Source organism: Brassica napus, chromosome C3 (genome assembly GCF_020379485.1).
Source record: "Brassica napus cultivar Da-Ae chromosome C3, Da-Ae, whole genome shotgun sequence".
NCBI lineage: Eukaryota > Viridiplantae > Streptophyta > Magnoliopsida > Brassicales > Brassicaceae > Brassica > Brassica napus.
Window position 1 is genome coordinate 73,264,481 of NC_063446.1, and position 24,605 is coordinate 73,289,085.

Sequence of the window (24,605 nt, forward strand, 5' to 3'; positions counted from 1 at the left end):
ATCTTTTAATATATATATCCTTTAATATTAATAATTAATTTAATTAGATTTCTTATTTATATGCTTTTATAATCATTTATTATTTTCATAATAGAAAATTTAAACCATGGATCACAAAATTTGAAAGCGAGACTTTTGACTGTGGTTAGGAGTGATGTGGTTATAGGTGTCCAGCGGTTGATGGCATGAACGAATTGTGGATGCATACAAATTGCCTAGATAAAAGACTGTGGTTTAACTTTGATTGGGATATATTGTAAAACTGAAATGGTTGGGGCAAATTGATTGAACCGTGGTGCACATTTTAAAAGTTGAGATAAATTTATGAATACCCAAAATTTGGAGGACCGGATATGCAAATATGGAGAAACCACCATTGTTATGCTCGATCCTTCTTCTCTTTTGATCTGGTTGATGACGACGGTTCCGGCGGCCACCACGACGGAAGAGCTGACCACGGAGAGGACGAGACCACTTGGACAGAGATAACGTGGTTTTGGTGCCTTCAAATCAATATCGATTTTGTACCACTGCGAAGAAGCTTGAGCCGCGACGGTGAGGCCCAGGACGAACTCGACAGACGGTTGCAGGTAATTGAAGACTCGAGCACGACGTCGAGGTTGGTCTGGTGCTGAGGAAGTTCGGTCAAGATTCAGTCCATGTGTCAAAGGCGTCGGTGTCTAGGGTTTGAATCTGGTGAAAGGGCAGTGAGGAGGTGTTTCGATGAGTTTAAAGTTTACTTTTTGGTGATATTTTTTATTTTAAATGATATAATAGTCTTCACCCTTAACTAAAGAGTTTAACTAAATGTAACTCTTCTGTTTTTAGTTGGCAGGGTAATTTGGACATTTCAATGGGTAAAAGTATATAACATGATGAAAGTATGTGAGAGTGATATAGACTGCGAATAAAGTATGTCTGAGTGTAAAATTTTCTATATTGTTTCAGATATGGAAAATACACTAACGTTTTGTTAAATTTTAAGGTGTTTGAGAACAAGTTTTTTCTTTTTCTTTTAACACAGTTAGAGAACAAGATTAAAGACATAGACAAATCGGAACCGGTTAAGTGTGTTTATTAACACACTTATTTTATTTGTTGGAAACATTAGGATTGCCATGCATACAAGAGTAACGAGAGATCAGACACATAAAAGACTTGGAACATAATCTCAATTGGTAGCTTGACTATGCAGAGACCTATGACTAATCCCACAAGCGAACCAGACGCACATCATTGACTCTCTCTCGGGATCCGCTGCGATGTCTATTACAATATAATATGCGTACTGAAGAATATTTCAATTAAAAAAAAAACAAAAATGTACGTTAGACGTTAGATTATAGAATTAGTCTCCAACTATTTGTTAATGTAAAGAAAAACTTACTGCTGATAGTTCTTTCTTAGTGAATACATTAGAAAAATTAAGCACAATGGGGCCAGGTGCAACAGGGCACGCCGTTATATCACAGAGGGAGTAGCTTTTTGTAGAGACAGGATACATGCCTACAGTAAGGCGGAGTTTTACTGTTGCTCCATCAGGGATGTCTATGCCTGTTCACATCAATATTCATTTTATCAAGAAAACAATACTGGAAGAGTTAATTCGAAACGCGAGAATAAAAATATTCAAGATTTATATATATATTTTTTTAAATCACCACTTATATTAACCCGTATAGGATGTGGGCATTTAACATTTATACCAAAAAAAGATTTAATTTTTTTTTCAAGATTTATACTTTCTTTCTCTGTATACTATTTGCCATTTTTAAATTTAACGTACAAAGGTTAAGCAAAAAAAAATCAAAAAGGGAAATATTTACTTGTAGAACCGGTTATCGTAACGTTTGCATTGGTGCTAGGTTTAACACGCTCTGGGGAGATCTTCACAGTCTTGACATCAACGGGATAGCGATGACCGGCTACCAAAAAAATACCTCATCATAGTTACTCTAGTATTTTTCTATAATTTTATTTGTCTTATTTTACCAAAAATAGAAAAGAAAAAGTAAAATATTAGAGTTAACCGCTACTTACTGTTGCAGGTTTGGAATTTGGTTGCGCCCAAAGCAGCAGGTAAAAGAAAGAGTGATACAATGAGAAGAAGCAAAGGCTGTTCGCGGGATATCGCCATATATTTTAGTTAGCTCTCGATCCTTAGTACTTATATTTGTGTTTGTAGTAAGTGTTAGTTTACAAGCCTGCATTCTATTTTATAGACAGATTTTGCTACTCAATTTTTTTTGCTATATTATAATAATCTCCCACCTTATACGCGATAACCTTCAAATATGGTAATTGTTAAAATATAGTACAAGTTTCCTTCTCTTTTTCCTTGTGCTTACATGCATGCAATCTCCTGAACATTTTTTTTTCATTAACTTATACAGACTCATACAGACTCTGTAAACCAAATCGGGAGATCTTGATCTATGTGAACGACGAAAAACTGGTGCTTCCTGACACTGCGTGCTGGGCTATCCACCGTTGAATTTTGCGTCCTTGGTACATAGATGATCTCTGATCGGAAGAAACTTTCTTTCGGGACCTTAATATCTTCCAAATAACTTGCAAAAGCTGGTCATTCTTCTAGTTCTGAAACAATCTTCACCAACTGAGAACAATCTCCTAAACATTATTTCAGAATTACCACATGTTTTTTTTTACAATCACTTTCACAAAAAATGTGATATAGCTACTAAAATTGATGACATGATTCGATGCAAAACAAAAAAAAAATTGATGACATGATTTATTGTTAAATATGACATGAAAGTTACATTAAATGTTGATTTATATTTTTTGTAAATTTTTAAGAATATTGTAATAATTCATACATTACATTAAATCATTAAAATAAATATATTCAATTATGATATTACAAATTTTGAAATATTATTTAATTCTATTTTTTTATAATTATACAATTTTTCTTACCAAAAGTTTCAAAAATTTATACAATTTTTTAAAAAAATTATATATTTTTTTAAAAACAATTATAAAAATTTTAATCGTAAAATCATTAGTTTCTTTTATATATCTACAAATTTTATAAATACTGTTTAGTTTAAATTTTTGATACCTATAAAATTTTATATCAAATTTCTATTAATTTTATACAAATTGGATTAATATATTTAACCAAAATAAATAGGATAAATATATATCTAAAATTATAATTTTAAATATATACATATATATATATATTCTTAAATATAATTAAAAATAAAAATTATTTTAATATTAATTTTATGTTTAATTACATCAATTTATATTAAAATATTGGTAAGAAAATAATAAAATCTACAACATTAATAATAAAAATTAAATATAATTTAAATTTAAATTTTTTCAATGCACATGATGCAGGAAAACGAGAAACCCATCAATTAAATATCAAACTTTCTCGTTTTCACCAAAAAAAACATGAACTTATCTCTAAACCAAATAAATACTAAACTTACTTTGACTAAGCAATTTTAGTATTATTTTTGGTCAACCTATTTGGCCGTCTATATGACGTCTACTTTTCACGGTGACTGAAACTACGTAGTTTTTAAATTAGAAAACAAAACAAATCTCCAAATCATAATACCTTAAAACCCTAAACGAGAAAACGATTTCCTTTCATCTCTCTTGTATCTTGTCCTTCAAGAATCAAATCCAAACCATCCTTGAATCAATCCTCCAAATATGAGACGAAAAAATTAGATATTTGTCGCCCTATGACAAACGAACCCGAACCTGCTCATGATCCTACTAGTGTCGTTGTTGAGAATGAAGGTGATGGCGGCGAAGAGCATGAAACAATCCCTAGTGATGACTGTGAAGCGATTATTGATGACCCTGGTGATGAAGAAGTGGAAGATAATGATATTGGAGAAGAAGAAGAAGAAGAAGTTCTTGGTATTAGAGTTGAAGAACAAACTTGTGAAGTGTTATCTACACGCATTGGAGATATAGCAATGAATGATGGAGAAAACGATGATGAGAGTGGAGATGACGATTGCTGGAAGGAGGATCAGATTCCCGATCCTATATCATCTGAAGATGATGAAGAGGATGCGAGAAGGCAAGCTAGTGAGGATGGAGCATCAAGTGATGATGTCTTGGTACTTGGAAAGACGTTTTCTTCTGCAGCTGAGTTCAAGCAAGCTCTCTTGAGGTATTCTCTGAAAACAAGATACAATATTAAGCTATACATATCGACACAAATGAGGCTTGCTGCTGTTTGCTCGGATACTGAATATGATTGCCCTTGGAGAGTGTACTGTTCATATGAGAAGAGGAAACATAAACTACAGATCAAGGTGTATATCAATGAACATGCTTGTGTAAGATCTGGTTACTCTAAGATGCTAAAGAGTTCATCAATTGCGCAACTGTTTTCTGAAAGATTGAGAGTGAATCCAAAGCTTACGGCTAAGAAAATTGGTGAAGAGATCAAGCGGTCATACAATTTGACTGTAACAGAAGGTCAATGTCAAAAAGCGAAAACCAAAATCACTAGGGAAAGAAAAGCAAGCCACGAAGCTTACTTTTCACGAATATGGGATTATGATGCCGAGCTTCATAAGACTAATCCAGGCACCATCACAGAGATAGTGACCATTCCAGGAGCTACACCAAGACACAAGCAAAAGTTTGATCGGATCTATGTATGTTTTGAAGCACAACGAGCAGCTTGGAAGTCTACTTGTAGACCAATCATAGGTCTAGATGGAGCGTTTTTAAAATGGGATGTGAAGGGCCAGTTGATTGCTGCGGTTGTATTCTACATGAACTAGCTGAAATTGAAACACTGACTCACCAGTCAGCATAATCAAAGTAATATATCTCTTTTTGTTGTATTTAAAATGTTAAGTTAATGAAACTAAAATGTGTTCCAAAAAGGATAATTGAGGTCAATCTAATCAAATAAATTTTACAATATTAAAAGAATGAAAAATGTTAGATTTATTGTTAAATTTACATTTAATAAAAGTGAAGCTTTCAAGCATTGTATTTTGAGTGAGTTTAACATGTATTGAATTGTCATATTAGTAACCTAGTGGTGTAAATATATTGATTCTCTTGTATGATGTGTTCAAATCATCTTTCTGTAAAGAAAGTTATTCTTATATTGCATTTACTAAATGCTGAGAGATTATGACCACAAAGTTCAAAAAGTATTCAATTAACAAAAAAATAATCTGAATTAAGTATTTTTAAAAATAATTAAAGCATTAATATAGACAAAGTTAAATTATTATTTTTTAAAATATCATAAATATGTAAATATGAATAATGCAATAGTTGTTAGAAGACCATAAGATAAAAATAATATTAAATACAAAAAACATACTGTAAGTTTTTAAAAATAAAAAGATAGGTGACAAAAGTATTAAAAAGGAAATAAAATAATAAAACTATACAAAATTAACCGTAAACAAAAAATCAGTGAAAATTGCAAAACAAAATGATTAATTGAGAAATTATTACAGTTTCTAATTTGGATAAATGAAACTAAAATTTAAATAAATAAAGATTTTAAAATAACATATAAAAAACTAGAAGGATCATAAAATTAGTAAAAGGAAATGCAAGAAAATATGATAATTGAACTGAAAGTTATCTACAACTATAACGCAACCTAAAAAAAAAAGTTATCTACGACGCAAAATAAACAAGATTTATGTGTAGTACGGATCTTCTCTTATTAGAAAGCTAGAATTTTATCCGTGATCTAAAAGCGGAAAATTATTTTTTGCAAATTTATAATTTAGAAGTTATATATATCTCAAGGTGGGAAATCTTAAAGATATGTCAACTCCATTACATCCGGGATCAGATCGTATCGCATGAGTATCCTTATCTTGTTCTAGCATATATATCTTGGAGAAATAAAAAGGAAGCACAATCCTGGAAAAATGGAGTTTCATTAACTTCAACCATGTGATTGGTTCCAGCGTATGATCTCAATTATGTATTATTTATCTTGTAAAGAGCTCTTAGAAATCGTTTTTAAAACCGGACCGGAAAGTGAACCGGAAATTTTTTGGATCACGTTCAATATGGTTCGACCGGATCAAATCTGGTTCAATGATCTGGTTTAATATATTTTGAATGTATAAATTTAGAAGTAATGTTATTAAATATGATACATAATTAAAATATAAATGAATTTAAAACATAAAACATTATAAATATAAACTAATTTAATGTTTATATGGATAGTTTATAGATTTTTAATAGTTTTTATCTGCTTATTAACTCTAAGTTTAGGATTGATCACCCTTCAAACTTAGAGCTTGACTCAATACCTGAAAATAACTAGAATGATCTAACTGACTAGATACAGACGAGAATTGGCTTAGTGAGTTAGAGAATATAAATCAAACCTGTCCGTAAAGCTTTCTGGAAGAAGTATCGATCGACGCAGCGATAGCCCTGTCGATCGATATTTTGAAAGGTGTATCGATCGATATTCACAAAGAATTATCGATCAACACTTTCTCGTGATTAAAATACGAGAGTTGAGATCCGAGATCCAGATTAGATAATCAAATAGATTATACCTTAGTTTGAATTCAAGAATAATTAATATTAATAAACCCATAATTTTCCAAATTAAGTTTTACTTATCATACCTCACAATATACCTGAATCTAGCTCTTGCACCCAACCGTTAAACAACCTCAAAACAATGAATCGAACAATAAACTTGCTCACCAATTCATTTACTGCTTTAAAACTTATAAACCATTAAATCTAGATTTATTTCAAGACCATAATCTATGGTGTAATCCTAGAGTCTCTGTGGATTCGATATCTAAGTACTACATCTGAACCTCTTATTTGAGAGAGTAATTCACTCCTTAGGGAAATTTGAGTGATATCACTCCGCGGAAACTTGACATTTTTTCTGCGGAAACTTATCTTTATATTTATGTTTTTATAAAAAAACATAAACCGCCATAGTATCTACGAGCTCATTCTTAAAGAATCGTAAGTGAGCTTGTGGTCGTGTTTTAGACCTCGTTGGGCCGCCTTTCGACACGAAACGTTTGTTACGATTTTCTTTTCGACAAAAACAAGTTCTTGCGGTTTTTATCGTAAATTTTCAACGGTAACTTTGATCGGAATGATGTGAGAAATGATATGGCTGCGGTACATGGGAGCTAGCATTGAGGAACAGACGAGAATGCACGGATTTGGGTCGTACCCGTTGATCGATGTCCGAGACAATTCGGTCGCTACGTAGCGACCTGGTCCGCGCTGGATCATGAAAGGTTTGGTCGGTCGCTACGTAGCGACCGACCGAATGGCTTGGTCAGTCGCGGGTCGGTCGCTACGTTCGCGGACCGGTCGCTACGTTCGCGGACCGGTCGCTACGTGGCGACCTTGTTTGGATCCTTTTCTGACGTTTTATGAACATGTTCTTGGACTACGGGTGTTTAGTTTCGATGAATCAACCGAGATCAGTGCAAGATTTCACCGCAAAGTTCTTCGTAAAGATTTCTTTATGAAGATTACTTTTCGTAAAAACGTTCATGCTGATTTTTTGACGAATTCCGTCGTGACCGTTTTTGAACCCAACATTCGAGCACTCCTTATTGCTGAGATGATAGACAAAGGAGAAGAGTCTATGGAGGAGGCTTTCACACAAGAATGAAAAAGCTTCAGAGAGTAGACATTGAGACTTGTTTGGAGCATGTTCTCATTCTCATCCGGACTAAATCAGATCTCCAAAGTCAAGCTAATGACTAAAAATAAGCGCTGAGTGGGAGGCAACTCACTATTAGGTTTGCTTTAACTTTGGTTATATTTTCATTTATTACTGATTCTTTGTCTTCTAATGATTTCAGAAAAAAAGTGAACAGTAACGACGGTACTGTAAAAGCGCTGAGCGACACTGTAGCAAGAACATCGAACGATACTGTAGATGTGTACTGTTAACCGATAATTTTTTTTTGTTTTAGATAATTGGTTTTATTATTTACTGACTTTTAGTGTTTTATTTATGTTAGGTAAAAGGATATAGATACGAGGAAGACGAGTTTGCACGATGATCGACGATGGCTGCGCAATATCGATCGACAGAGCATCACAAGCATCGATCGATCGCCACTTCACTGTGATTATTGTCCTTATGATTTATTTCCCACTGATCTTAGACTGTATAACACTAGAGACAGTGTTGTTTAAGTCTGGGGAAGGTTCCACTGATGTTGTATTTTATGATGAGTTCAAAAAAAAAAAAAAAACAAATCCGAGTAGACGTTTCCTTAGCACATCGACCGATGAGACCAGTTCGATATCGATCGACAGCACTTCAGATCCAACGATCCATTGTCTCTTCATTGTGTCGAATGATTGCTCTAGCCATCGGCCGATGAGACCATGTCGACATCAATCGACAGCACTTCATCAACAACGATCGATTGTCTCTTCATTGTGTCGATCGACACTGAGCATGTCATCGTTCTTACTTGTTAAATTATGTACTTATGATTATTTCTCACCATAACTCCGACTAGATATACACTGAGAACAATGTAATTTAAGTCTGGGGGAGGTGTTTATTGATATTTGTGTGTTCATGAGTCTTATCAAAATATTTTCAAAAGAGTTTTATTGAGTCAAAAAGGGGATAATGAACTTATTAGATTTTTGCTTGTTATCTAACCACTCTTTAGCACCATTTTAGACTTACTGATTGCAGATAGTACTAAAGATACTAAAGTGGATCAACATGTCAACTATTCACACTTGCTGAGATTGTTTGAAGGAACCAAAGCTGACCTCCAACACTAAACTTGACACAACTGCTTGTCTTGAGGTTTGGTATACATGAGATCGAATTCTTCAAACAAGTCTGAAAGGTAAAGCATTGTGTAGATTTATCACATTTTCTCTCTCTATTTCGACCCTAGAAGGTAGAGATATTTATTTTCAAAAAAAAAAAGCGAGAAAAAGAAAAGAAAAAGAAAATAAAAAAGAGAAAAGAAAAAAAATAATATATATATAATAGGTGTTATTAGTTAGGTGGAATCCGAACATGACTTGGTGGCTACAACCATTAAAGCTTGCTTCATAAGGATTCCAACAAAAAGAATTCTAACGGGACTTGGTGGCGACAATTATCAATGTTCGATTCACATGAATTCTTGGATATAGGTCAAAAAGTAGTGAACAGGACTTGGTGGCAACCACCATTAAGGCCTGATTCATGGAAGCCTGTCCAATCTTGGTCAATGATCCTGCAATGGAAGCAGACTTCGACTAAAGAGAGAAATTAGTAGAGAGAAAAGATAGGAACTAACTTTTACCTGCAGATCCAGATACTTGTTTGAAAATCCTTGCATCCTGTGATCGATACTCCCAAGGTAAAGCCTGTACTTTTATTTATGCTAAGAAATGAGGTGGTAGAGGGGAATGTCAGACATGATTTTCTAAGTTGTTGGTTAGGAGAATTTGGTTGCTAAGCTAGGATATGGTATAATGTGCTTTTGTGATTATGACTTCTTAGATGTGGATTGCAATATTGCAGAGGTGATGATTCTAAGTTTTAAATCATGTGACTCCCTGCTATTTTCAAGCCTCTTTCAGAGAGACTGTCCGTCTGTTTTGCTTGAGGACGAGCAAAAGGGTAAGTCTGGGAGAGTTGATAGGCCATGGATTTTACCCACTTTTAGCCATGGTTTATAAGTGTTTTAATATATAGTTACTAGGATATAGAGTCTATTTAGAGTATTTACAGGTTCAGAAACGATTTGGAGGAAAGTGGTGATTTTGGTGTCTTTTGGAGCCTTTTGAGTGCAGAGCTGCACAGACGTGTCAGATGTCTAGCTATGGATGGAGACCTTCTCACCGTTAGATTGAGCCCATCTTTTGATACAAGATAGAGCTTTGAGTTAGCTTTCCAATGCCACCGGTTTGAGGTCAATCAGCATCATGTATGCCTAGTTTACCGAAGAGTGGTCAGTCTGCCTCGCGGGAGGAAGTTGTTGAGGAGATGAAGGACTGTCGATCGATGAAACAGCATTGGAGTCGGTCGACAGTAATGCCAGAATATAAGCTGAGCATATTTTATGACCGAGTGAAGCCCAGAAGAAACCACAAATTACCAGAATACCATTGGATGACCATAAACCCTATTTATGTTATTTATAAGCCATTGTTGACGGCTATGCCTATGCTATCTAAGCTTTATTTTATTCTTTGTTATTAGTTAGGACAGAAGGGAGAAACTCCTTCAGAGTTTTCCTGAAACTCCATTGGCTTTGGTTTTAATATCTATTGCTTTTTACATCTATTCATCTATGATTTTCTGTGACAACATCATGTCTGAATAGATCCACCTGTTAGGTTTAGGGTTCAGATAGGTAATGAGGGATTAGCCCCAACTATAGATTGCTAAGTTGTGATATTAATCTTTAGGATTGTCATTAATACATGATTCTAGATTAGCTACCTAGAACTTGCCCTAGGATTGTTAGATATAAGTGATAGCTTTCATCTCATTCTGAAACCTTTCTAATTGAGCTAAGACTTGCTAGAGTAAGGCGAGAGCTGATCTATTGAGCTTAGTGAGCATATTCAATCCACGCATTAACGCTTGACCAATAGCGTCGATCGATATTCAAATAGAATAATCGGTCAACGTTTCGAATAGTGCATCGATCGATATTCAAATAGAATCATCGATCGACACTGGTCAATAGACGAACCTAGAAAGCGAGAGCCTAGTGGTTCGTTTATAAGTGTTGAGCTCTACAATATCATGCATGCAACTTGTTAGGCATCTGTAGGATTATAATCCTGATTACCTGAATAGAAACCCTAGATCTAGCAACCATCCTTCCATCAAACCCCAAATCAATCAATCAATCGAGCAATTAACTTTCTCACAAAACTTGCAACTTTACATTTAATCATTAAATCAACCTAGCTTAATCAATCTGATTAGATTTATTTGGTTCTCTAGTTTCATATGGATTCAATCCCTAAGTACTACAACTCGACCTCTTATTTGAGAGAGTATAAATCACTCCTTAGGGTAATTTGAGTGATATCAGGAGGATCTTATTCTTGATATCCAGAACTGACTGCTTAAGCTCGGCGAGTTCCTGGATGGTTGTAATATCTGGACCGCCGGGAGTTTGGACAGTGTTTGTATCTGTCGTGTTCCCGACACCGGCTGTTTGATAGGTGTCAAACAGCTGTTTTCGAACCGTCGTGGCTGGATCTTCCGAGTTTCCAGCTAAGTGAGCTAAGATGGCAGCGATAGCGACGAGTAGGCCTGGGCAAAATAACTGGAACCGAACCGAAATACCCGAAACTGGAACCGGACTAATACCCTCAAATACCCGAATGGTTCCTGTATTTTTATATCCGAAATAACCGAACCGAACCGAGAACCGAACGGGTACCCGAATATATAAAAATATTAATTATATATACATATAACATTACTAAATATATATTTTTAATTTAAAATTCTATTAAAAGTATCTGAAAATAGTTGAGGATAACTAAATTATTATAAAGTATCCAAACTACCCGAAAGTATCCGAAACTATCCGGATAGTATTATCCGAAATATCCAAAGTAATCCGAAATATCCAAATTTTTTTTATCTAAATCATCCTAATTATTTGATATTTTACCCTAAATAATTGATATTTTATCCTAATTATCCGAACTACCCGAACTATCCGAACCCGAACTATCCGAACCCGAACCGGATCCAAATGAGAACCGAACTTTTTCCGGATATTTTCCGGTTCCTACATTTACTATCCGAACCGAACCGAACCCGAAACTATCCGAACCGAACCGAACCAAAAATATGTCAAGTACTAAATGGATACTCTTGCCCTTATCCAAACTATCCGAAACTCGAAATACCCGAACCGAACCGAACCGATACCTGAAATGCCCAGGCCTAGCGGCGAGTTGCTCGTTCGTCGCCTTCTGAACGGCGTCTTGCTGAGCCATCCTTTCGAGTCTGGTGTCTGCGAAAGCTGCTGCTGTTGGAGCGGCTTCGGTTGGAGGTGACTCGTCGCCGGACGGCGAGTCTGAGTGAGCCATGATCTTGCTGACGCTACTTTTTCTGCCCACGGTGGGCGCCAACGCGGTGGACGCCAACTGTTTGAAAGGAGATCTGTCGATAAACTAGTAAAGAGAGGGGACGAGAACTCATCGGTGGGTCGAGACAAAGACGTTTATTAGATCAAGGAATTGTTCGGTTGTGTTACAAAAGAGGAAAGAAACAGTGAAAAGTAAACCGGCGAAAGCTAGTTCGCCGGAACGTACAAATCGGTGAGAGTAAGATATAAAACCCTAATTTCTAGCCGAAACTATGTGTAGTGGTTTGCGGATCCCCTTATCGTTGCTTCTCATTCCCTATATATAAGTGATCGATCGATGACCTAATTTGTCTTTTCTTATTGGGCCTTTAGTCGATTGGACCGAGCTGTCGGGCCGCTGGTTCGAGTCATCTAGCCGTCCTCTTCCAGTCGCTCGCTCGATCGACTTAAAGTAGTCTTGAGCCGAGTCGACGACTTTCGAGTCGACGAGCCGAATCTTTTCCACGGGGTCATGGCTCAGGGCAGCTATCATGTGGGCCTTTTGGGAGGGTCAGACCCATACTCAACAGTTTTCTAGAGGTTTTGTGAGAGTTGCCTAGATTTCGCATTAGAATGTTGATGAAAATGAATGGCCTGACTGATGGAGAAGTAGTTGTTTTTGATGATGGTTGACTACATTGTGTTGTGTGTGAGAAGAAGAGTACTTTAGAAGTGACTGGACAGGCAGGATTATATTAACCATCATAAGTTTCTTGATGCGGCAAGAGATCTATAGATAAGAAAAAAAAGGCAAAGCTGTTGTAAATGAGAAAGACATAGGATCAGCTCACTCAAGCTTGGAGTTGACAGCTACTGCTCTAGTTATAATAAAAGCAAAGATTTGAAGCTTTAAGGGATCAGCTCACTTAGGTTTGGAGTTGACAGCTACTGCTATATTTTTAAGCTTTGAGGCTTTATTCTGAAATTTTATCGGTGTAGGCTTGCCCAGGATGGAAAGTTGTGTCCGGAGCTTACTTTCTTTGAAGTGTATGACAGATGGAACGAGTTACATCATCAGAAAAGTTTTCTATGCAAATATCAGCATGTTGAGATTGAACAGAGTTGTTATTTTGGATCCACAAGAGCCTTGGTACAGGGCTGTAAAGATTGAAACTTCCAATAGTGAAATCTTTTCTTGGAACGGTACACAGTGCATGAAGGGAGATTTGTTATCGGCCATTTGATGAGCTTGGACACTGATAAGAAAAAAGAGATACTCCATCTTCAATCTCCATACCAGTTTTGCGTCTTATAGGTAAAATTCGGTCTTCTGTGTTATGTAGCATGTATAATCTTTGCATTAATATTCCACTATTGAAAGCTGCTCTATTTCTGTTTATAGTATTTGATGACACGTTTCCTTGTCACGGGTAAGAAAGCTTGAAAAGAACAGGATTCGAGACCATTCATCTACTTTTTGGAACTTGGAACCGACAAAGGAACCAGTAAGTCTTGTTAGTTACTGAAAACATCCTCTCATAATCACTATTTATTATATGCACCTGCCATCATCATAATCAACAAGCTGAATGTTATAATCTAACGAATGATTCTGATTCTGATTCTGATTCTGGTTTTGAAAACTTTCTTTCAGGTTGTTAGAACCGGAGGCAACATCTTAGACTTTTCCCTTTTACCAATTGTTTTGGTATCACGACGTCCTCGACCGCACCATCTCTCGTCACAAGAATTGGGTACGTAACGCAACCAAATGGACACAGTTCTTGTCCACGACCTTGACTCCGCTGTAAATCTTCCACATTGTCCGCAACCCAAGACTCTCTGGCTCAGACAAGGTTAATCCACTGTAATCTGGTCTCCGGTATGCTCGTACCATAACGATAACAGGTACGCTCGAAATTCACTGGGCGTTGGTTATATCGTTTTGGTAGCAACCTATTGCTATCTCACGACAACCAAACCAACCTATCAGGATCTTGGAGTGGACATAGACTATGCGCGTTCCGATAATGTGTTCTTGGATGCGGCTGCTAAACTTCTTCAAACTCTCCGCTTCTCTTCTTTTCTCTGTTTGCGAGACAAAATAAAATTTACATAGTCCCTAGGATGCGACTTGTTTCCAGTTTCCCATATCACCTTTCTGATGATCCAATACATTATTGATCGTTTCTCTCTCTGGTGGCCCTTCCGGCCACATTGGTATCACTATGTACACTGCAGAAATATATCTCTCTTGCTCGTATCTAAGCTGCGATCTTTAACGCTATTAAGTTTGTGCATCCGCTGCATATTCTATAACATTAGAAGAAAATCAAAACGAAACAGTTCAGAATTACGCTATAGAATTTTAAAAACGTCACCATAAAATAATCATTCATAGTCATACTTGTCTTCGTTCTTGTCCTTTCGTATTGGCATCTCTGTTGCTGACACGTGATCTATCGATCTCAGAAATTGAGCATTCCATTTCCGGTTATATTATTCTGATCTCTGAAGTGTTGACTAACACCGAAGGGTTAGGACTTTTTTATCCATATCTGCTCAAAGTTCTTCAAAACTTCCCATGCTGCAGCTCCTACTACGTACACTTGATGACAGTCGTGCCATGGCTCTCTCGGTCCGCCTTTACTTAGCTTAGCTCCCCCCGACGCTTGTCTGATAAAAATCATCCGCCGTGGAAGCTCATAATTTCTCTTTTTTATTACTTTAGAAAATAAATTTTGTTAGTGCAAGACGACACAACAATAGTAATGCAGAAGGTAAATCAAGAGAGACAAAATACACAAGCACACACCAATAACTTTATTAAAAATCGCCTTGTACACTTAATTAGAAGATCCGCTTAATCAGCTTAGCCAGCTTGTTAACACCCTAACAGCTGCTACTGAAAGATTCCTAAGCTACCCGCTTATGTCTCTCTACCGTCAAGTACTTCAGCCCATGCTTCAGCACGAACACTTCCAAGAGCTTCTCTCTCTCTATAAGATCAGCCTCTGTGTCTTTGTCTCTATACAGACGATCCCATAGCTATCTTATAGTTATTCTCCATGTTCTCGAAACCCTAGTCTCCAAGGCAACATGTATGGACATCTTACATAACAATAAGTGCAACTTTCCTTTTCTTGGAATACACTTATTCCTCTTTCTTTAAGTCATAAACTTTCTCCTCAAGTTTATTCCTCTTTCCATATCTCCAAGATACTCCCTTGCTCTCCAATTCTACATGACTCCAGCTCAGCATCTTGACTCCACATGGTCTTCACCACTTAACCCGACGTCTGCTTCAGCAACTACGTCAGCGACTACTTCAGGACAGACATCTTACATCTTCAATCTCCCCCTTTTAGCTTTGTGTGCCGATCAAGCACAACACTCTTCTGGTTCAGAAACCACGTTCCTCACCTGGAAACTTTCATGCCAAATGTGTCTTTCTCCCCCACGAGATGTGCACCACACCATGCTTTTCTCCCCCATGAGATATGCATTCTCTGTACCAGAATATCACCATTCTCCCCCTGCTTGATTGCATACTAAGCTAAAACAGATGCTTAGATGTCAAGCTTTACAGACCTACCGTCTGTTTCTTCATGTATAATCATGACATAGCCCCTGCTGCAGCGGAATAACAAGTACTGCATCACGATCTGACGCACCTGTCGAGCTACCTCTCGACCCACTTCTGTTGAGGACCTGGCTACCTTCATGTGTCGTCTCCTTGACCATGAGCCCTTCCCCATCCGCACCGAGTGCCCTCTGCACTCGTTGCTATTGTCTTGGAGTGATTTCACACCCCTGAAGATCATCTCGCACCACTTCCAGACGCTCTTCGATCTCTTTCCCCTTTGTGTCACAGACAACTCCGTGTCCTGACTCCACGCTTGATGCTTCTTGATCTTCCTGAAGATCACTCCTAACAGAGCTGCATCCATCTTCTGATGTCTCATCCTTGATCTCATCAAGTATACCACTCTTGGCTAAGGACACCTCTTCAACCCTCCTGGGCTTAGTGAACGTCTTGTTCACCTTCTTGGCCATGTTTCTGCTCTTTTCACGAGCAAAACACTCCACCTTCTTGTGTCCAACCTTCCCCCAGAACCAACAGCACATCTGATGTTGCTTCTTGCTTGGCCTGACACAGTTGCTGATGCACCGATCAGTCTCCTTCCTGGTACCAGCTGCACAACCATGCTTCAGAATCTCTTGTCTGACCTTCGTGTTGTTGCACTGATGTACTACTTTTGGCTTGTTACTCACAGCTGCGCGCTGTAGAACTTCCTGCCTTACTCCCAGTCGTACGTCCCGACGTACTTCCTGACAAGCTCCTTTGGCTCCACTTTTTGATGTGCTCCCATGCACGAAATGTGATAGCCCCTTCTGTTGTACTTCCTTAGTACTCTCAGCTCCTCGATATCCCAGTCCCCAATTCGCCTTGGCTGGTTGACCCATCGAGAGTATCTTATCCAACTCTTTGGATCCACTGTTGAGCATCCTGATCTGTTTGCGATTCTCAGCCAAATCACGTTCCAGCCTCATTGCTCTCTCACGTTCATCAATAGCAACCTCCCTCAGTTTGCTAACCTCCTTCTCCAGAGACTCATAATTCTCATTTACAGCAGCAAGTTCTTCAGCAAGATCTTCATACTGCTCACGGCTCTGCACCAGATCGTGTTGCAACCTCATATTCTCATTCTTGAGATTCAACCACTTGTTGAGCATCACGTGATAATCCTCAGAGTCTGTACAGACATCTGAATCCGAGGATTCACTAGATTTCTCTTTGCGTGCACCAAATGCAACCATATTCTTCATCACCTTTCCATCTTCTTCAGACTCTGAATCATCAGACGACTGCAATGGAACTCCTTTTCCCTTCTTTGAGTTTGGACATTCACGCCGTGTGTGTCCAACACCTCCACACTCAGAACACTTAAGTTCTCTTGGCTGTGCTACAGGACAGTCAACTCTTATGTGACCATTGCCTCCACACTCATAGCACCTGAGACTTTCTCTCCTTCTGCCATTGCCACGATCACCTCCCTGGCGACCATACTGATTCCTCCCACTAGAAGAATTCGTCTTACCAAAATTCCTGACCAGCATACCAATGTCATCTTCAATCTTCTGAAACCTATCAGTATCTTTGTCAGCTACAAGCGCCACACTCCTTGGCACACTGCTTGATGTAGAGACTGAACTAATGTGTGTCTCCATCTCTTATGCCTTCAGCATACCCACAAGCTTGTCAAACTTGAGCTCATCTATGTTTGTAGTCATCTGCAAAACCGCCTTGTGAGCTCCAAACTTTGTTGGAAGACAGCGTAGTAACTTCTTTACCAGCTTCTTCTCCTTGTACTTCTTCCCAAGTACAAATGCTTCATGCGCCATAGCACTGAGTTTGGCACTGAAGCTCGCCACAGAATCATTATCAGACCACCTGAGATTCTCAAACTGCGACCCAAGATGATCTAGACGTGTCCTCTTGACACTCTCATCTTCTTCAAACGAATTCAGCAGGATCTCCCACGCCTCTTTAGCCGAAGTACTCCCCTAAATCAGCTGAAACTGCTCTGCTTCAACAGCTCCAAAAATTACCGACAACGCCTTTGCATTAAATTTTGATGCATTGTGTTCTGCCTCTGACCAATCCTCTTTTGGCTTAGGCTTCTTCTCACCTCCTGTGACTATGGTAGGCTCCTCCCAACCAATCTCCACAGCTGTCCACGCATCTTCATTGATTCCTCGAATCATCTGCTTCATGCGAGCCTTCCAATGACCATACTGGTCCGCATTCAACACGATCGCCTTCTGCACAGAGATAATCGTGTCCATCTTCACCTGCAAGATCACACCAGTAACTTAGGTGACCCGCTCTGATACCACTTGTTAGTGCAAGATGACACAACAATAGTAATGCAGAAGGTAAATCAAGAGAGACAAAATACACAAGCACACACCAATAACTTTATTAGAAATCGCCTTGTACACTCAATTAAAAGATCTGCTTAATCAGCTTAGCCAGCCTGTTAACACCCTAACAGCTGCTACTGAAAGATTCCTAAGCTACCCGCTTATGTCTCTCTACCGTCAAGTACTTCAGCCCCTGCTTCAGCACGACCCAGAACACTTCCAAGAGTTTCTCTCTCTCTATAAGATCAGCTTATGTGTCTATGTCTCTATACAGACGACCCCATAGCTATCTTATAGTTATTCTCCATGTTCCCGAAACCCTAGTCTCCAAGGCAACATGTATGGACATCTTCCATAACAATAAGTGCAACTTTCCTTTTCTTCGAATGCATTTATTCCTCTTTCTTTAAGTCATAAACTTGCTCCTCAAGTTTATTCCTCTTTCCATATTTCCAAGATACTCCCTTGCTCTCCAAGTCTACACAACTCCAGCTCAGCATCTTGACTCCACATGGTCTTCACCACTTAACCCGACGTCTGCTTCAGCAACTACGTCAGCGACTACTTGAAGGCACACATCTTACATTTTCAAATTTTATCTTTAGATGTAATCATATTGGCGAAACACTATAAACTTTTGTGTTACTTTACTACGCTTAGTCATATATTTGTCTGCATTATCTTCTCCTATCAGTTATAACAATATTAGAGTTCGATATCATTGGTTAAATGTTAAATCATAGCTTTAGGTGAAAACCAATATTACACAAATGTATAGTTATAAAACATATAACAACAGTTCTGTACTAGTTTGAAAAAGCAAATTATATATGGACTTATTTTTTTGCTTTTTCCTGATGGAGGAGAGTTTGTTAGAATTTATGAATTAGTTTGGATATGGTTATCTACTTTTATGAGTACTAGAGATTTTTCCGGGCTACGCCCGGATTTGTTCATATATATTTTTATCAAACTCCTATGTATTTTAATTAAATTTAGATTATTTTAGAGTTTATATAATATTTTGTATACTTAGACAATAAATTATTAGACATAACTATTCTTTTCTGTTGTTTTTGGTGACTACAAATTGGATATTATTCAAATTCACATCTTTCTTTTCAAAATATAAAAAATACATATCAGCTGGTAAACAAATTTATAAAAAGTAAACTGAATCTTAGTTAAAGTTTTGTTATTCTTTTCTCTTTTACTTGAGTTTTTTATGAAAATATGGGAAACATGTTAACCAAATAGCATGATTAAGGAAAAAAAATTAATTTGGGAAACTTCTACTCAAAAGTACCTTAAGGTCAATTAGTCATCACTCATCAGAGTTTTTGTGTTTCCTTTTAGAGTTCAAGTAGAAAGTTGTCTTATGATTCAAAAAGGTAGTGATGATGGAACCAGTTTGGCCTCACACAGACCGAGGACAACATCATGGAAGAACTACCAAGCCCAAAATTATTAATATCACGATAGAACCAAGGTCTCCGATTGTGATACCTCTCGAGTTTGGTGAGATCACCATTCCTGCAAGAGTCTAAACCTCGAACAGAAGATACTACAAAAACAGACTCTCTTGCCCTTAACTCAACAAACACAGCGTCAGTCCGGTGGTTAAATAGAAACCCGCATAGTTCCATAACCATAACAAAACAAAGTATCCCTCAGCCATAACCACCGAACCCATTTTCCCACCGCTTTCACATATTTGATAAGTAGTTGTGATTAAATAAAAAGGATGGTTCTTCTTTCTTCAGAGATCCAAGTATAAGAAAGAACAACCATCGTCCGTCTCAATTGTCTCCATGAAAGCTTCACGCCAAGTATATCCCATGTTGTCTTACTCTAACCAGAGAAAGCAGACATTTTCGGCCATACCTCTTGAAATCGTTTCTTCTATGTATTAATACGGCAATTCACGTCCATTGATTCAGAAATCTCTGCAAATATTATGTCTTAGTATGAAGATTGTTGCAGTGAACTAAAGAGTACTGATTTTCTTTGCATAGACTGAGTAATTGTGTGACCTTTATTGAGTGAATTATAAGTAGTGAGTCGGAAAGAAATTATAACTTACTTGTGTAGCAGCCGGTCCATTCCCAAGTTCCGTTTCCAACAGCAAATTCCTTTTCTTATCTCACTCTTACTCTAGCAGGTTTTCTCTCTCCAGCTTCTCACTTTTCTCTCTCTTGTACCTTTTCTTCTTCTTCTTCTCTTGCGCTTCCTCTCTGCCTCAATAGCTCCCTCAAAAAACGCTTCTCCTCTTCCTGTCCATGGTTTGTGGAAGCTTAGCTGTCAAACAAAAGAAGCAAGGATTGAATGGAATATTTTAATGGAAAATTACCCGTGACCGTGAGGGGAAGAATATGGAAAAAATCAACATGAAAGATTTGCATGCAAAGTGGAGCTGTCCCCCGAATTCTCATTTTGAATTTTGGAATTGGTAATCATGGTTTGACCAGAAATAACACAATTTCCTTTAATACATACACTTTTCATTGCCAAACCACCATTTGCAAGAGTAGAGGCAGTCACAATTTCATACCTAAGCATCAGCAATATTCTCTGGACTGAATCACACCGACCACAATGGAGCAAAACACTCGGTATTCTCAGAGCTGTGGAGAGCTTCCTGAAGAAATCAACAGTGATGTAACTGCACTCCATGTCCACCAGCTGCAGTGTTGCGTTCTTACTTCCCTCCCACTTCTTGTTCACTGACTCTATGGCTGTATTTTTCATCGCCGCACTCAGAGTTTGGTATTGGTTCAATCCTTACACATGTTCAAGCCGTCTATAACACTGAGCCAAAGTAAATAAGTCTTAAGATCGTATATATAGTATACAAACAGAAGAACAGAACGTACCGTCTCATTCACAGACTTGTGAACCAGATCCATCAAGGTCGCATGAACCTGGTAGTAAAATAAGCACACAAAGAAAGATGAAAGATGGTTATTGTATGTTTTGTTTTGTTGCTGATTCACTTTATATTGGTTAAGAGTTATAGGAACTCAATTACTATAACAACTCATGGTTTAAATTTATAAATATTAGCAGCAAAAGTGGCAAAGACATACACTCCATCAACACACTTCTTGAATATTTGATCGAAAAGTAATAACTTTCCCTGCACCATAACAGTAATCAAACCCTTTTTTTAACAGTAATCAAATCTTAATATCTAAAAATAAAAATTAAAGATAAAAAAATACACAATTTTACCCCAGTTTCAGATGGTGGCGGCTTTCCATGACTACTAAGTTTATATTCCAGCTCTCACATTTTCTGTTAATAATCATATGGACGCCTAGAAAGGTTGGCTTGATCACATGTTCTAGATGTTGTACAAACAACAAAAGATAAATTTACAAACAACAAAGAACGGGAAAAAAATATGAACCAATGCTTTTTCCTCTATGAGTATAAGGTAGTCTTACCCGAATTGGTGGATTTGAAAACCAAAGCGGCTTGCTCCCAAAGTTCGAGGTTTGGTTTCCACTCGAAAGAGAATAACAGTATATAAAGGAGGAGGAGAAGAGCAAACGGAAAGGAACTCATCAAGAAGAATTGATGGATCGAGATGTCGTGGGGTACTGATTGTAGAGATGTGGATCGAGAGATCTGTTACGATGAAGAGCAAAGGGAGAAGACGAAGAGATGGAGGCGCAAAGCATCGGGGTTTCCGTCTCGTGTTGTTTTTTTTTTTAATATCTATCCTATAAGAGACCAAGCCCAGTAAACCATGTTCTAAATATTTGGTGCCTTATAATTATTTTGTTATATAGAATTTAAGTGAAACTAGATTATGACCCGCCCTTGAAAGGGCGGGTATATATATATTGAAAACTATTTTTGTAATCATATTTGTGTTTAATATTAATTTAATTTAATATAATTTTTTATAACTATATTAAATAGTCAAGTTACATAATTATACACTTATGCCATATGCATTTCAGAAATTATTTTTAAACTTTATTTCTAAAGTGTGCAACATATTATATTTTTTAGTAGTTACCTAACATAATTAGTCAAGAATATTCATACTTAAAAAACTCAACTCGGAATCGACCAAAAAATTAAAGTTTCATACTCTATTAGATCTGGCCTATATACTCGAATGGTTCTTAAAAAATTATATCCGGAAATCAATATTAAATCCAACCCGCACCGAAAATAATAATTTGTAATATATTATGTTATATATATATGTATGTGTGTGTGTGTGTATTTGTGTAAATAGATTAATATGGTCTTCATTAACTTTAAGTAAAATCACATTTAATAAATGTTAATTTTTAATCAAATAAATTTTTAAAAACTCTTTTAGTTAAAACCCATAAAATATATCTTTATAAATAGTGCTTCCATAATAATATCAAATACACATTTAAAATATACTCAGAATTTAAATTAGATATTGGCCATTTAATTAGGTACCAAATAGAAGATGACAGAAACCTTTAAGTATAGATCGGAGAAAAATGGTGGTTACATCCACGATATAATGTTTATATTTAGTTCTATGCAATGGTGCGATTATTATGCTGAAGTAAACATGGCCTGCCCGATTATTATGCTGGTGGTTCCACAATATATAATTTTATGCAGTTAGTATGGTTGAAAATAATTAATTGGACATAACCTATATTAATGGGTCACACAGTTGTTTTAATATAATAGATTGTTAATTATTTATTTTTAAACCTGTTGATATTTTTAATATTTTGTGACCAGATTATATTAACTGATCAGGTTTCGATTTAGCTAAATATTTGCATACATGATACAATTAACTGCTTTACCACACGTGGTTATAGAGTGACTTCAATTTTCTGGGTACCCGAGTTTGAATCTACGTTGCACGGAAGCTTCATCGGACGTACGCTTCCCGCTTCGGAACCGGAATCGGAATCGGAATCTTGTGGAAGCTTACGGAATCTTGCTTCCAAAACGCTTCTAAAATATTCTCTTAAAAAACACGTTGGAAGCTTACGATTCCGTTTTGGAATCATGCTTCCATTCTTTAAAAAAAACACAATATCTTATATCAATAAAAATATAAAATTTTAATTTTAATTTATATAAAATCTAAATTTTAATAGTATTGAATAGATTGAATAGAAATATAAAACAATTAAAATTAATACTATAAATTATCTTTATGCATTGAGATATTTATTAAAGATAAATCATATATTCAAATATATTATGTCAATTAATTATAAAGTAATAAAAATAATTAATATAATAATTTAATTTATGTGTATTTCACAGTTTTAATATGAAATCATATAATTATCATAAATATAAATGATTTATTTTAAATTTAAATAATATAATTTTTAGTTCTAGATTTTTTTAAAAAATTCTTATATATGTATATATATATACGCTTCCAATACGTACCCGCTTCCTAATTTTTTTTAAAATCTCGCTTCTGCGCTTCCATACGCTTCCGCTTCCACGTACCCGCTCCCGTTTCCATGTAACATAGGTTTGAATCCCCTCTCTTTATTTTTCGTCTGCTTCATTTTTTATTTTATTTTAATAAAGAATAAAACTGTACTTTCCCTTTCATCTCCTTCTTTTTAACCTATTGTTTTTTTTCTGAAACTTGAGTCGACGCCTCCTGTTTTTTTTCCATTGATTTCACTCAATTGTCATCATATTTTACTCAGTTCTATGCTTATTTCAGTAGATTAAACTAAAATAAATTAATTTTAACATAGATTCAACCAAAAATTGAATCGGGTATAGACGTATAGTTCTTCTCTTTATCGGGTTGGTTGCAGAGAGGTTCAAAGTTGTAGCAATTTATTAATCAACATTAACGGAGAGAAAAAAAACATAGATTCAACCAAAATTAAGTTTATTTAAGTTTCTGATTTCAAATCATTTAGATAATTGAAGGTGGTTTGACGAAGAAAGTGGTTATCGAATTTTACTCTCAAAAAGTGGTTATCGAGGACATGATGTATTTAGATAATAATCATTTAGATGCAGTTATAAAAATAGTTGGACTGAACCTTTATCAATGGGTCACACTGCTGTTTTAATAGAATAGATTCGTCCATTATATATGCGTCAGACTATGTTCTAGGTACATGCAAAATCAATACTTACCTATAGGTATTCGTATAATTATTAAAAATGCATATGAGATCTATAATTATTAAAAATGCATATGAGATCCACCTTGTATTAACCAATAAAGCCCAGTTCACAATCGTAATCGAAGCCCAGTTCACAGTCGCTATATCCGTCTCGGGTGTGGGTTTTTATTATTAAACCGATAAAGACGAATCCAGTAAACCAAAAACAAACGCCTCCGGTATCCTACGTGTATTAATCAAATGATTTGATTGGGGGAATATATTTGCTTACGTGGATAGGCTTAAATCACTCTATATCTTCCTTTTAGTATAGGATAGATTAATCTACATATGACATTAATGCCTGCACCATTACCTAATAATCTATAGGGAGACTCAGCAATAAATCTTTTCTTTTCTTTTTCCAGCAATCTCAGAGAGACGCGTGAACGAAAATGACGAACTACGGCACCATTCCAACGTCGTCTCATCCATCTCCGCCGATTGATCTCGAGTA

At 36.5% G+C, this 24,605-nt stretch overlaps 1 protein-coding gene and 1 long non-coding RNA gene across 3 annotated transcripts; both read right to left on the minus strand.

The window, feature by feature from the left end:
- Positions 1-1,052: 1,052 nt before the first annotated feature.
- On the minus strand, positions 1,053-2,201 carry BNAC03G70240D (MD-2-related lipid-recognition protein ROSY1). Its single transcript, XM_013875618.3, has 4 exons — positions 2,041-2,201; positions 1,827-1,925; positions 1,388-1,554; positions 1,053-1,288 (listed from the first exon to the last, which is right to left on the minus strand). The coding sequence occupies exons 1-4, from the start codon at positions 2,135-2,137 to the stop codon at positions 1,172-1,174; spliced, it is 480 nt and encodes a 159-aa protein (XP_013731072.1). The 5' UTR covers positions 2,138-2,201; the 3' UTR covers positions 1,053-1,171.
- Positions 2,202-19,425: 17,224 nt separating this feature from the next.
- Positions 19,426-21,725, minus strand: LOC106399036. 2 transcript variants are annotated; one of them, XR_001279944.3, is made up of 7 exons: positions 21,431-21,724; positions 21,216-21,327; positions 21,071-21,120; positions 20,858-20,905; positions 20,536-20,792; positions 20,068-20,282; positions 19,426-19,930 (listed from the first exon to the last, which is right to left on the minus strand). It is a non-coding gene; the product is annotated as an uncharacterized LOC106399036 (long non-coding RNA). The 2 variants fall into 2 exon arrangements; XR_001279943.3 differs by having other exon boundaries at positions 21,071-21,327; positions 21,431-21,725.
- Between the last annotated feature and the right edge of the window lie 2,880 nt (positions 21,726-24,605).